Source organism: Mizuhopecten yessoensis, unplaced genomic scaffold, assembly GCF_002113885.1.
Source record: "Mizuhopecten yessoensis strain PY_sf001 unplaced genomic scaffold, ASM211388v2 scaffold10041, whole genome shotgun sequence".
NCBI classification, from domain to species: domain Eukaryota; kingdom Metazoa; phylum Mollusca; class Bivalvia; order Pectinida; family Pectinidae; genus Mizuhopecten; species Mizuhopecten yessoensis.
Window position 1 is genome coordinate 71,334 of NW_018408349.1, and position 12,866 is coordinate 84,199.

Consider the following 12,866-nt stretch of genomic DNA (forward strand, 5'->3'; position numbering starts at 1 on the left):
TATCTCTGACAAATTATCACACAGATTATATCTCTGACAAATTATCACACAGATTCTATCTCTGACAAATTATCACACAGATTATGTCTCTGACAAATTATCACATAGATTATATCTCTGACAAATTATCACAGATTGTATCTCTGACAAATTATCACACAGATTCTATCTCTGACAAATTATCACACAGATTATATCTCTGACAAATTATCACACAGATTATATATATAAAATATCAGATAGATTGAATCATATCTCTAGATTTGATTGTAACATCATGATAAACACAAATAAATGTCATCATGGCGTTTATTAAACAGAAAGTAGAATTTTGAATTTCAGTTATGTTTTGTGTGTTCTCACTGTCTTTAACCTCGGAGTCTGATAAGCTCATGGGGTGGGTCCAATTTTTAATGAGAACAAAACCTGGCTATAACTTTCAGCTATAGTATTTGTTTAACAAGAAGGGTTGTGCCTTACATCTAACTCTTGCTTATTAATAGAAACATACTTTATATCACTATACAAGATGTCCATATGGGCTTAATGGTCAACTGAGTGATATTGCTGGGTAGAATCTTAAACTGCACACATACTGATATAAGCCAAATATCTTAACATCAAACATCTACATTGTATATGTTTACAGATTCTGATCGTCTAAGGGTGACTTTATGGAATTTAGGTGAAATTCTGCAGTAAGGTTTAGAGGATACTTTTTGGTTGGAGTATAAAAAGAACTTTTTATGTAGAACAAAAACATCTGCTGAGGTACAGTTTATGTATGATAAAGTCCATTTACCTGACAAGAGCAATGACAATCTCATAACCTAGAGATATGGCACCCAGGGTCATGGTCCAGGGGACAATCCAGTCAAGCCAGGCTGTAAACTGAGGCTGTGAAAAGGCTGTAAACACAATTGTTAAACTTGCTTAGGATTAAATTCAATAAAATGGATCGTCTCTATTCAAATATTTTTCAACCAAATACTTTTTTAGAACAAGAGGCTCAGATGACCTGTATTGCTTACCTGTATTTTGATTAATGATGGTGTCAACATGGACATGAATATTGCAGGTTAACTGACACATCAAATCTTGTTACACCTGGTGTTCTAAACCAGGTTAACTGACACATCAAATCTTGTCACACCTGGTGGTCTATACCAGGTTAACTGACACATCACATCTTGTCACACCTGGTGGTCTATACCAGGTTAACTGACACATCAAATCTTGTCACACCTGGTGGTCTATACCAGGTTAACTGACACATCAAATCTTGTCACACCTGGTGGTCTATACCAGGTTAACTGACACATCAAATCTTGTCACACCTGGTGGTCTATACCAGGTTAACTGACACATCAAATCTTGTCACACCTGGTGGTCTATACCAGGTTAACTGACACATCAAATCTTGTCACACCTGGTGGTCTATACCAGGTTAACTGACACATCAAATCTTGTCACACCTGGTGGTCTATACCAGGTTAACTGACACATCAAATCTTGTCACACCTGGTGGTCTATACCAGGTTAACTGACACATCAAATCTTGTCACACCTGGTGGTCTATACCAGGTTAACTGACACATCAAATCTTGTCACACCTGGTGGTCTATACCAGGTTAACTGACACATCAAATCTTGTCACACCTGGTGGTCTATACCAGGTTAACTGACACATCAAATCTTGTCACACCTGGTGGTCTATACCAGGTTAACTGACACATCAAATCTTGTCACACCTGGTGGTCTATACCAGGTTAACTGACACATCAAATCTTGTCACACCTGGTGGTCTATACCAGGTTAACTGACACATCAAATCTTGTCACACCTGGTGGTCTATACCAGGTTAACTGACACATCAAATCTTGTCACACCTGGTGGTCTATACCAGGTTAACTAACATGTCAAATCTTGTCACACCTGGTGGTCTTTGAACTTTGAACACTGTCTGCTAACTTTGCACATGTAGAATGTAGCTGAGCACAATCTACCATTTACAGTGGTCAACCACGTCACTGTTAAACTTTCCTTTACACTTTACACATCATATAAAGAAACCATTAATTGACATTAGAGATTTGTCACTCTAACAAAATTGGTACTGGCCTGTCTGGTTGTGCCTGCTAGTAATGAGTCTGAGAGACTTTTCTCTACGATGAACAATGTTCATACCAAATAACATAACTCAACGAAACTATGCAAAAATATGAAACCCTGGTGAGCACTCAACTTTTACAAACAAAATCAGACTGTTTACTTAATTTGTGTTGGTCACCCTGAATTGACTCATAATATACAAATTGTTACAAATATATTGCTTGTAAATTTGTGACTTTAAAATTAATTTTACAAAACTGAGAAATGCTCGAAATGTTTCATGCACTTTACCCTATGTCTGGGACTTTGCTCAGTGAGACAAGTCCCTCAGAGGGGGTTCCAGACAATGACGAGTATGACAACAGATGCCCCCCCCTCCCTGTCAGTTCACAGGTCCAGGAGAGCGAGAGAAGAAACTCTCTGATAATTACAGGTCTCCAGCTTATCACCTGTTACTGTATGACTTTGTAAAATTAAACTTCATTAACTTACAACAATTATGAAACATGTATTAATCATGTTTGTTGGCTTGTATGTTAGCATATAGGAGGTCTTAATGTGGGAAGAAACCAAAGTTTCCAGAGAAAACCCACATGGTAGAAGATGAGTGTACTGTCCATTGCACCAACTGACACTTATTGAGTGCCATCAGAAATCACCAAAACTTACCTACACTGGAGGAAATGGAAAAGCTGGGGCTTAAGTTCACTTTTAAAGAAAACAGATGCCACGTCTGGTACCCAATATAGCCGTAGGCCAATACTGAGGCTAACAAGTTTATTGTTCCACCAAGCCATGAAGATTTTCTTTCTGTGAAAGTAAAATGAATAGTTCCATCATAGAAATCATCAAACCTTCAAAATCTGCTCACAGATAATCTTTTTTAGCTGAAACAAAACATTAATACAGAAAGTTTATAAACTTGCTCATTACTGAAACAGTACTTGGGTCTATTTAATTTGGTGTCAAAGCACACAATAATCCCACCTTAGGGCGAGACAAAGCATGTGTAGGTGGTATTGTACAAAGATATAAAGTTATATATTGTAACAAGGTAAACTTATATATCGTAACAATATAATGTAATATGTCGTAACAATATGTTATACATTGTAACAATATAATGTCATATGATGTAATGTTATATATTGTAAAAATGAAATGTTATAGATTGTATTGTTATATATACTGTAACAATATAATGTCATATAATGTAATGTTATATATTGTAAAAATGTAATGTCATATAATGTAATGTTATATATTGTAACAATGTAATGTTAAATAATGGAATGTTACATATTGTAACAATGTAATGTCATACATTGTAACAATGTAATGTTATATATTGTAACAATGTAATGTTATAAATTGTAACAATGTAATGTTATATAATGTAATGTTATATATTGTAAGAATGTAATGTTATATATTGTAAGAATGTAATGTTATATAATGTAATGTTATATATTGTAACAATGTAATGTTATATATTGTAACAATGTAATGTTACATATTGTAACAATGTAATGTCATATAATGTAATGTTATATATTGTAACAATGTAATGTTATATATTGTAACAATGTAATGTTACATATTGTAACAATGTAATGTCATATAATGTAATGTTATATATTGTAACAATGTAATGTTATATATTGTAACAATGTAATGTTACATATTGTAACAATGTAATGTCATATAATGTAATGTTATATATTGTAACAATGTAATGTTATATATTGTAACAATGTAATGTTACATATTGTAACAATGTAATGTCATATAATGTAATGTTATATATTGTAACAATGTAATGTTATACATTGTAACAATATAATGTCATACAATTTAGTGTTATACATTGATCATAGTATACATTGTAGCAAGGTAAGATGTTTTATATTGTATCATGGTAATAAAATACACTGTAATACCACAGTTAACATCTTACCTTTCCTATAACCGAAGTGTTCGTCGTCCAGTAGGGCTATACAGAGAACTATAGTTAGTAGATTGAAGAAGTTGTAGTTACCGGTCAGTAAGATCAGGGTCTGGAGTAACAACTACAACAAACAAACAAGTTACAGGTCATTTCACATACATATCATATATACATACCCACACTTTTCTTTTTTACTTTTATAAAATTTACATTTTTTGCCTTCATAAGGTTCTTTATATGCTGATACAATCAAAGCAACACGAAACTTGATCGGAAAATTAAGGCAGGGTACAATAATGATCATATTCGTAAATTTGCAAAATCTATTAACACAAGAGTTTTAAGAGGGATCTTGGCACCCTTCATTGTAAGATCTTTATTAATTCTACGTAAGTTTATCTCCTCTCTTCATTTTTTTTAATCTGTTGGACTGATAGTCTTGTCAACAGTAAATACATCTTTTGGTAACTCTTGATTAAAACTCCACACAGCTGGGTTTGAGTGTCCTTTCAAAGTGAGGTCAATGTTTACTTCTAGAGAAATAGTGATAGCAAACTTGAACTGTCAAAATCCAAGAAGGCTGCCAAGAGGTTATCATGTTTTCCCAATCAGAATTGAATACACAACTATGGACCCAGGGAAACTTGCATATGAAATCTAATAAGGATCTGTCTAGCACTTCTTGAGAAAAAGCGATAACAAGAATTGTTTAAGGATGGATGGTCTATGAACAACAGACAGACCGTGGAGGGCGATTTGAGTTCATATGCAGAATCTGATGATGGTGGACTAATAAACTTAGCTTTTAAAAGACAAATAGTCTCAATAGAATTTTTTGTTCTTGAAGAAGCCAGCATTGAACATGGTGGATTTTTAGAGCGTGGCAGATCTTACGACATACTATCAACATATCTAGTTTATTTACTGGGCCAGAGAACAAACACTCCAAATACAGAACTGCCTTAATTATAAATGTATTGGTATAAGTTTATAAGGCTGACAAAACAGCCATTCAGGAAATATGTGTTATCACACCACACAATAAGTCAGAAATGATCAGGACAGATTGGGTGTGTGACACATTTCAAGGAACATTTAACCTTTTGTATATTAATAGTGTTTTGATGTTACTGCCATCATACNCACAGCCCCCTCTCCCCTCAACCAAAGGTCTGTCTAAAGAAAGACAATCCATACACTAAAAGTCCATATAAGTGATATATCACAAGACTTGTCAAAGGAAAGCAATTGTTTTCTTAACAGTTTTTGTACTAAACTTTTCGTCCCTTCTGATTTTAAGTCCCTTCTTCTCATAGAGTGGTACCGTATTCATTTTTGAACCTGCGGGTTACTTACAGTCAAATTTCAAATAATATGATAGAGTTTTATTGAAATTTGACAGGCCTTCCGCATATGTCTATGATTCAGAACTTTGAGCCATCAGATTCTGGCAACCTTTCGAGTGTTAGACATGATAAACTGTAAAAGTGGAAGTTCTTGCGTGTCGCAGTGTGGAAATATTCACGTAGGCCATGGTTCTGAAATCGGATATTTTCATGCTAATTAACCAATGCAAGAAACAGTTTTACAGTAACAGACAATTTTGTTTATTAACAATTATTTATGGGGCTGAGATGAACTTTCTCTGTTCCACCAAAATATAATAGGAGATAGTTATATAAGACTTAAGTAAAATGTGTGAAACCATCAGCCATAAGATTTTTACATCCAGGCTATAACCTTTCCAATTGGCATCAAAATCTTTGATTCTTTCATCTGGAAACCATCAGAAAATCAGAATGCTGCTTAACATTATAGATAAGATATTCCTGGATAATGAGAAACAATAAACTTTGGTTGGGTACTTGGGTTGCTTGTATTCTCGCCAAATGGCATCAAAATTTAAACAATTCTTTTCACGACATCATCCGTAAACTTATAATCAGCCAATCAGATTGCTGCTGATCTTTATTATATATGTGCAGCTTATGCCACACCTTTAATAATCTTATCCATGCTTTGAAGCATAGTAAAACCATAATGTTTTGCACTTAATCGGACAATCAGGAAAAATTCGAAACAGTGAGATTTTGACTCACGGATGTTGAACTTTAAACCTCTGTGAGATCCTGTATAATACATTTGTATTGCGTAAGACTGTGATTATTAATGACTGAACACAAGGCATGAATTATTTAATTTGAAATCTAAAAATATTGGATATTATGTAATTAGAAGGATACATGTATTTATACACTGTAATTTGCATGTTTAGGTTTAAATCAGCCCAGGACATTTCCATTTTCTTGTAAAGATGATTGTTTTTTTTTATTTATTAGTTGTAAATTTCAATGTTTTTTCTAATAATTGGACGTTGATAGTAGTTCGAAACAACGAGAAATTTGACTCATAAAAGTTTGATTCATAAATGGAATATCAGTAGTGTTATATAAGAAAAAAAATCCAGACTTTGCCGTAAGTTCCACACATCGAGAAATACGAATCTTCGAAGTTTGAGTTATGGAAATTCAATTTATGGAAGTTCTTAGGAAATTATGATCAAAGTTATTTGAAAGTGAAAGTTGAATTTACATACTGATCATTACGATGGCAAAGTGACATCTTCTCGAATTTTTCAAACAGGCTGATAATAAAGCAGATATAAATAACAATTAACAAATTATTTTTGTTATTACTATATATCAATTTGTATTGATATCTTCCCATGTTTCCACATCAATCTATGTCTGATTATTATAGGGCATCTCACTTCCGGTTCAGACGACCTAAAAACGATCGAAAACAGCTTCACTGTTTTTTTTATAATATATCGTTTATTATAATATTTTTCTCTGGCAAATGGAATATCATAATCAGAGGGTTCCACTGTATATCCTTATCTGTGGACGCCAATACTGACAACATGTAACAATTGACTTATAATACGTATAAATAATTCCTATATGATGCCTTTGATTGCCACAACAGTTTATGGAGTAGGTAGTAATGCTGACAGAAAACCTTTCCGGCTGAATTTGTGTCTTCTTTCGGTGTTACTATTAGTATTACTGCATCTCTAGTATAAAGTCTGTAGTATTACCACAACTCTAGTATAAAGTCTGTAGTATTACCACAACTCTAGTATGAAGTCTGTAGTATTACCACAACTCTAGTATAAAGTAATACCACAACTCTAGTATAAAGTCTGTTTTATTACTGCATCTCTAGTATAAAGTCTGTAGTATTACCACAACTCTAGGATAAAGTCTGTAGTATTACCACAACTTTAGTATTCTAGTATAAAGTCTGTAGTATTACCACAACTCTAGTATAAAGTCAGTAGTATTACCACAACTCTAGTATAAAGTCTGTGGTATTACCACAACTCTAGTATAAAGTCTGTATTATTACCACAACTTTAGTATAAAGTCTGTAGTATTACCACAACTCTCGTATAAAGTCTGTAGTATTACCACAACTCTAGTATAAAGTCTGTAGTATTCCCACAACTCTAGTATAAAGTCTGTCGTATTACCACAACTCTCGTATAAAGTCTGTAGTATTACCACAACTCTCGTATAAAGTCTGTAGTATTACCACAACTCCAGTATAAAGTATGTAGTATTACCACAACTCTAGTATAAAGTCTGTAGCATTACCACAACTCTAGTATAAAGTCTGTAATATTACCACAACTCTAGTATAAAGTTTGAGTATCACCACAACTCTAGTATAAAGTCTGTAGTATTCCCACAACTCTAGTATAAAGTCTGTAGTATTCCCACAACTCTAGTATAAAGTCTGTAGTATTCCCACAACTCTAGTATAAAGTCTGTAGTATTCCCACAACTCTAGTATAAAGTTTGAGTATTACCACACCTCTAGTATAAAGTCTGTAGTATTACCACAACTCTAGTATAAAGTTTGAGTATTACCACAACTCTAGTATAAAGTCTGTAGTATTACCACAACTCTAGTATAAAGTCTGTTGTATTACTGCATCTCAGTATAAAGTCTGTACTCTTACCACAACTCTAGGATAAAGTCTGTAGTATTACCCCAACTCAAGTATAAAGTTTGAGTATTAACAAAACTCTAGTATAAAGTCTGTACTCTTACCACAACTCTAGGATAAAGTCTGTAGTATTACCCCAACTCAAGTATAAAGTCTGTCGTATTACCACAACTCAAGTATAAAGTTTGAGTATTACCACAACTTTAGTATAAAGTCTGTAGCATTACCACAACTCTAGGATAAAGTCTGTTGTATTACTGCATCTCAGTATAAAGTCTGTAGTATTAACAAAACTCTAGTATAAAGTCTGTAGTATTACCACAACTCTAGTATAAAGACCAGATTTACTGTTTTGTAGGAACTAAGTTTAGTAAAGTCAGTTAATGACAAACACTAAAATAAAATTTCACCTGCTTATGATCCCTACTTAATTCATATTGCATTAAAAAGTTACAGTTGTCAGTAATTTTTATTAATTGATACACAGCGTAAAAGATTTAAACTAATTGTTCAAACTTGAAAGCAAGACCATTTATCGTAATTCTTCCATTATATGGTTCTGTGGTGCCTCTGTTCCCATGACCAGTCGGATAATCAATTTAAGCTTAGCTTACAAAACCAGATACATTTAATAACTAAAACATGATACTCCAGTAATTTTATTTGAAAATATTGTAAGATATCTTCAAATCTTCAATTCTAAAACAGATCAAAATCAATTTAAAAATACATACACCTTTCAGGACTACATAAATCGTTTTAAGTAGTAATACAAGAAGAATATCTATTCAACTCTATCGCTGGGTGCGTAGAATCAGATCCTAGATGTGAGAAACGATAACAGGCTCGGGAACATTGGGCATAAATAAAAATAGCATTGAGTGTTTTACATAGACTCCACTGACAAACTGTTTAAAAGGTGTGTCGTGATAACCCCTGGTTATCAAGCCTCATTTGTACCAATGTAACCAGCCTTGTGGGTGTGATATTCACCCGAACCACGGTACCTGCTGCTCACTTTGATGTCTGTCAGGCTTAATGCCATAGCTCCAGGTTCAAATTAAGATTGCTTCAATAACTCCAGCAAAAAACATTTCGGTATATTTGTCATATTGTGGTACTTTACAAAGTACCAACAAGAAGTGCGGTTAAAAATTTGGCTAGTTTCAATGACTTTGGCCAATCTTTGGCAATTCACCGTCAGCAGTGCTTGACAAAATACAAACAAGGAACTTGTATTGATTGTTTGTACACTTAACAAAATACAAACAAGAAGTTTGTACAGAGTAAGGCTAAGTTACATGGTCGCGGCTATTTAATGGTTCACTGTTTAGACGCAGCACTAGTTTTATAAGTACCCAATGTGGAATTAAGGCTTTCACTCAACTCCTCAACAACCAACCCTATTTGATGTGTCGCTGTCTTAGAAATGGTACTACCCAATAACTTTTGTGTCACTGAACAACTCAAGACAATCTTGGTGCCAAGTAATTCACACATTTAAGTGTGGATTGAAAAGGAAGTGTCTGATGAAAAATCTGTAGTTACAAACCTTATTTATAACTACGACAGAGGGTACCCGGCCACGGCACTTGGTACTCCAGCTTCAGATTCATGTAAGTACTTAATTAATCTTATTTAATGTAATTCTGGTTCGGAAATAATGTTTATCTTTTGTAATTCAAGTGCCAAATAATGAAGACCTTTATATTTATAAATCATAAAAAATCAAATGAAGGATATTTCCCAAAACACCAACATAAATATCTTTTGTTGATATTACAAGATCGTGACAACTTTTTAATGACTAAAATGCTGAAAAATGAACATTAATTCTTGATAATGAAATTAACAAATATATAGGTGAATAGAAACAGATTGATTGTTATCTGACAGTGGCTAAGATATGATGTCCCTGATGTCTGACAGTGGCTAAGATATGATGTCCCTGATGTCTGTCAGTGACTAAGATATGATGTCCCTGATGTCTGTCAGTGACTAAGATATGATGTCCCTGATGTCTGTCAGTGACTAAGATATGATGTCCCTGATGTCTTACAGTGGCTAAGATATGATGTCCCTGATGTTTGACAGTGGCTAAGATATGATGTCCCTGATGTCTGACAGCGGGTAAGATATGATGTCCCTGATGTCTGACAGCGGGTAAGATATGATGTCCCTGATGTCTGACAGCGGGTAAGATATGATGTCCCTGATGTCTGACAGCGGGTAAGATATGATGTCCCTGATGTCTGACAGCGGGTAAGATATGATGTCCCTGATGTCTGACAGTGACTAAGATATGATGTCCCTGATGTCTTACAGTGGCTAAGATATGATGTCCCTAATGTCTGACAGCGGCTAAGATATGATGTCTCTAATGTCTGACAGTGGCTAAGATATGATGTCCTTGATGTCTGACAGTGGCTAAGATATGATGTCCCTGATGTCTGACAGTGGCTAAGATATGATGTCCCTGATGTCTGACAGTGGCTAAGATATGATGTCCCTGATGTCTGACAGTGGCTAAGATATGATGTCCCTAATGTCTGACAGTGGCTAAGATATGATGTCCCTAATGTCTGACAGCGGCTAAGATACGATGTCCCTGATGTCTGACAGTGGCTAAGATATGATGTCTCTGATGGAATGCTCAGGACAGATATTTGTTTTGCTGAAGAATGCCTTCCATTTCTGTCATTGCAGCCACAAAACTGGATTTCTCAGACGGAACCATTTGTTTGAGAGTTGAAGAATTGCAAATCTAGTAGCGAACCCTGGGTATGTGCAAACTTTTGATTAATTTACATATATATACAATTGAAATGTTTGATGTGTTGAGTCAGTCCCCAAACATTGATGTATAAACAACCTAGATATCTGATAAGGCAGGTGTCAACCTTACACACTATTGCGTATTACACAGATTGATATAAATATTGCTTAGTCCTAAAGAGTATATTTATACACATATGTTGACAGTAAGCTGTTTAAAAAAGACAATTGTATTTAAGAATTTCTTATCTTTCATTTTTAGAGATTTTAACTAAATTGTAGGTATTTGCTCTGAGTTCTGCATTCTATCAAATTGACTGTAAACCATCATATGTTTTAGCTTGATATAAAATTTACTGGGCTGAAATTTATCTGTATTTAAATAATGATGTAATGATGTATGTAGCACTGTATATAGAAAATTAATCCGAACAACTTTACAGTACATGTATAATGACCTTTCCCGAGTTACACATCATAAATATCTGAGCCATATAAGTCTAGACTTTAAAATCTGCATGTATGTCGTTGTTCTTCATGTGGACATAGGGAGACACAGAATTTACAAGTCGGTTTATAAAACAGTAGACTTCTGCCTATAAAATCCACAGGAATATGAAAGGAGACAGATTTATTAAAAGATTGCAGTTTATTAAACATTTGTGTAATCCAACACTGCTGATGTGTGTGATTGTCTGATATCTAGTATACCCAGGGTAATATGACATACACTGTACCCTAACGAGTTACATATATTTGTAAATTGAGCACCTAAGTCAGTAATTATAGATCTGTCAGATCTTGTTTGCCTTCCAAACTATTCAATAGGTGACATTATACAGACACAATAATTATACTAGATTCTGTTTCAAAATTTATTGGTCTGGAAACTTTGATGAAAAAAAATTGTAAAAACTTTTGTAATTTAAAGTATTCCTGAATTTGGACAAATGATTAGAATCTTTGTATACACACCTTATATTGACTGTTTTTTTGTGTATCTATTTCACTGATAAAAACTGTCAATACAACTTTTTTATTGTCCATATAAACACTAATATGTACATATATATATTGAAAATTGAACCACAAAATCTCATTTTAAACAATTTGCACACTATACATGTCTCTGATCATTATCTGATACCCAGTCGATTGCGCTACACTCAACGCCGGTTGGTATCTGACGACAGTCTCTGATCTGAAGCATCCTAAAATTCACTATGACTTAAGGACTTTCCACCCTTCGTAATACACATGTTTTTGTTTTTGTTTTTTTGTAATCATTACATATATATAAACAGGACATTCAAGCATTCTCACATATACACACACAGACATGGATTTAGCATTATCACAAGCATTTTCATTGTCATCATAATATCATCATCATCATCTGGATCAGAATTATCAGCATCAGCATCAACAATATCATCATCATCATCATCATCATCATTCATCTTTATCATCCTCTTTCATATATAGTTATTCAATCATCATCATTGCCATCATCCATCATCATTATTATCATTATCATCATTGTCATATAATCTTTATCATCATCATACAATCGTCATTCCATATGTATCTTCATCAACATAACATCATCATCCTCCTCCTCCTCCTCATCATACAATCATCATCATACAATCATCATCATACAATCATCATCATCGTCATAATCAGTGTCATCATCATCATCATCATCATCATCCATAATCTTCAATCATCATTTCATATGTATCATCATCAAAATATAACTAGAACACTGACAGGTCAGTAAGGGCCCCGTCTTGTGGCAATATATCCCCCATAATCATCAAGAAGCAATCTGCCCATATAGCTGAGCTTGACGTTTGATATTTGCACTTCAAAAAGAATCACAAAGAAGCAAAATATACATTTTCCATGTACTATGATGTGAGTCTTGTTTCCTTCCACCTCCATATTTGCTGGGCTAACAGAAATGTAAATACCGGTGCAATACTCATTTGTTAGCTTTGATTTGTTTTATTT

The 12,866-nt window shown here is 33.9% G+C and overlaps 2 protein-coding genes across 4 annotated transcripts in view; one reads left to right on the forward strand and one right to left on the reverse strand.

Annotated features, from left to right (window-relative positions):
• The window catches only part of LOC110459326 (lipase maturation factor 2-like), an 86,581-nt gene that overhangs the window by 13,434 nt on the left and 60,281 nt on the right, over positions 1-12,866 (reverse strand). The window contains exons 8-10 of the mRNA XM_021511525.1: positions 4,070-4,181; positions 2,782-2,922; positions 808-908 (exon numbers count right to left, since the gene is read on the reverse strand). Coding sequence (XP_021367200.1) covers positions 808-908; positions 2,782-2,922; positions 4,070-4,181 — 354 coding nt within the window. The remainder of the gene's footprint in view (positions 1-807; positions 909-2,781; positions 2,923-4,069; positions 4,182-12,866) is intronic.
• The window catches only part of LOC110459327 (malignant fibrous histiocytoma-amplified sequence 1 homolog), a 46,074-nt gene continuing 42,186 nt past the window's right edge, over positions 8,979-12,866 (forward strand). For all 3 annotated transcript variants that reach the window (XM_021511526.1, XM_021511530.1, XM_021511527.1), the window contains exons 1-2: positions 8,979-9,691; positions 10,782-10,856. The gene's annotated coding sequence lies outside the window, so the exon portion shown is untranslated. The remainder of the gene's footprint in view (positions 9,692-10,781; positions 10,857-12,866) is intronic.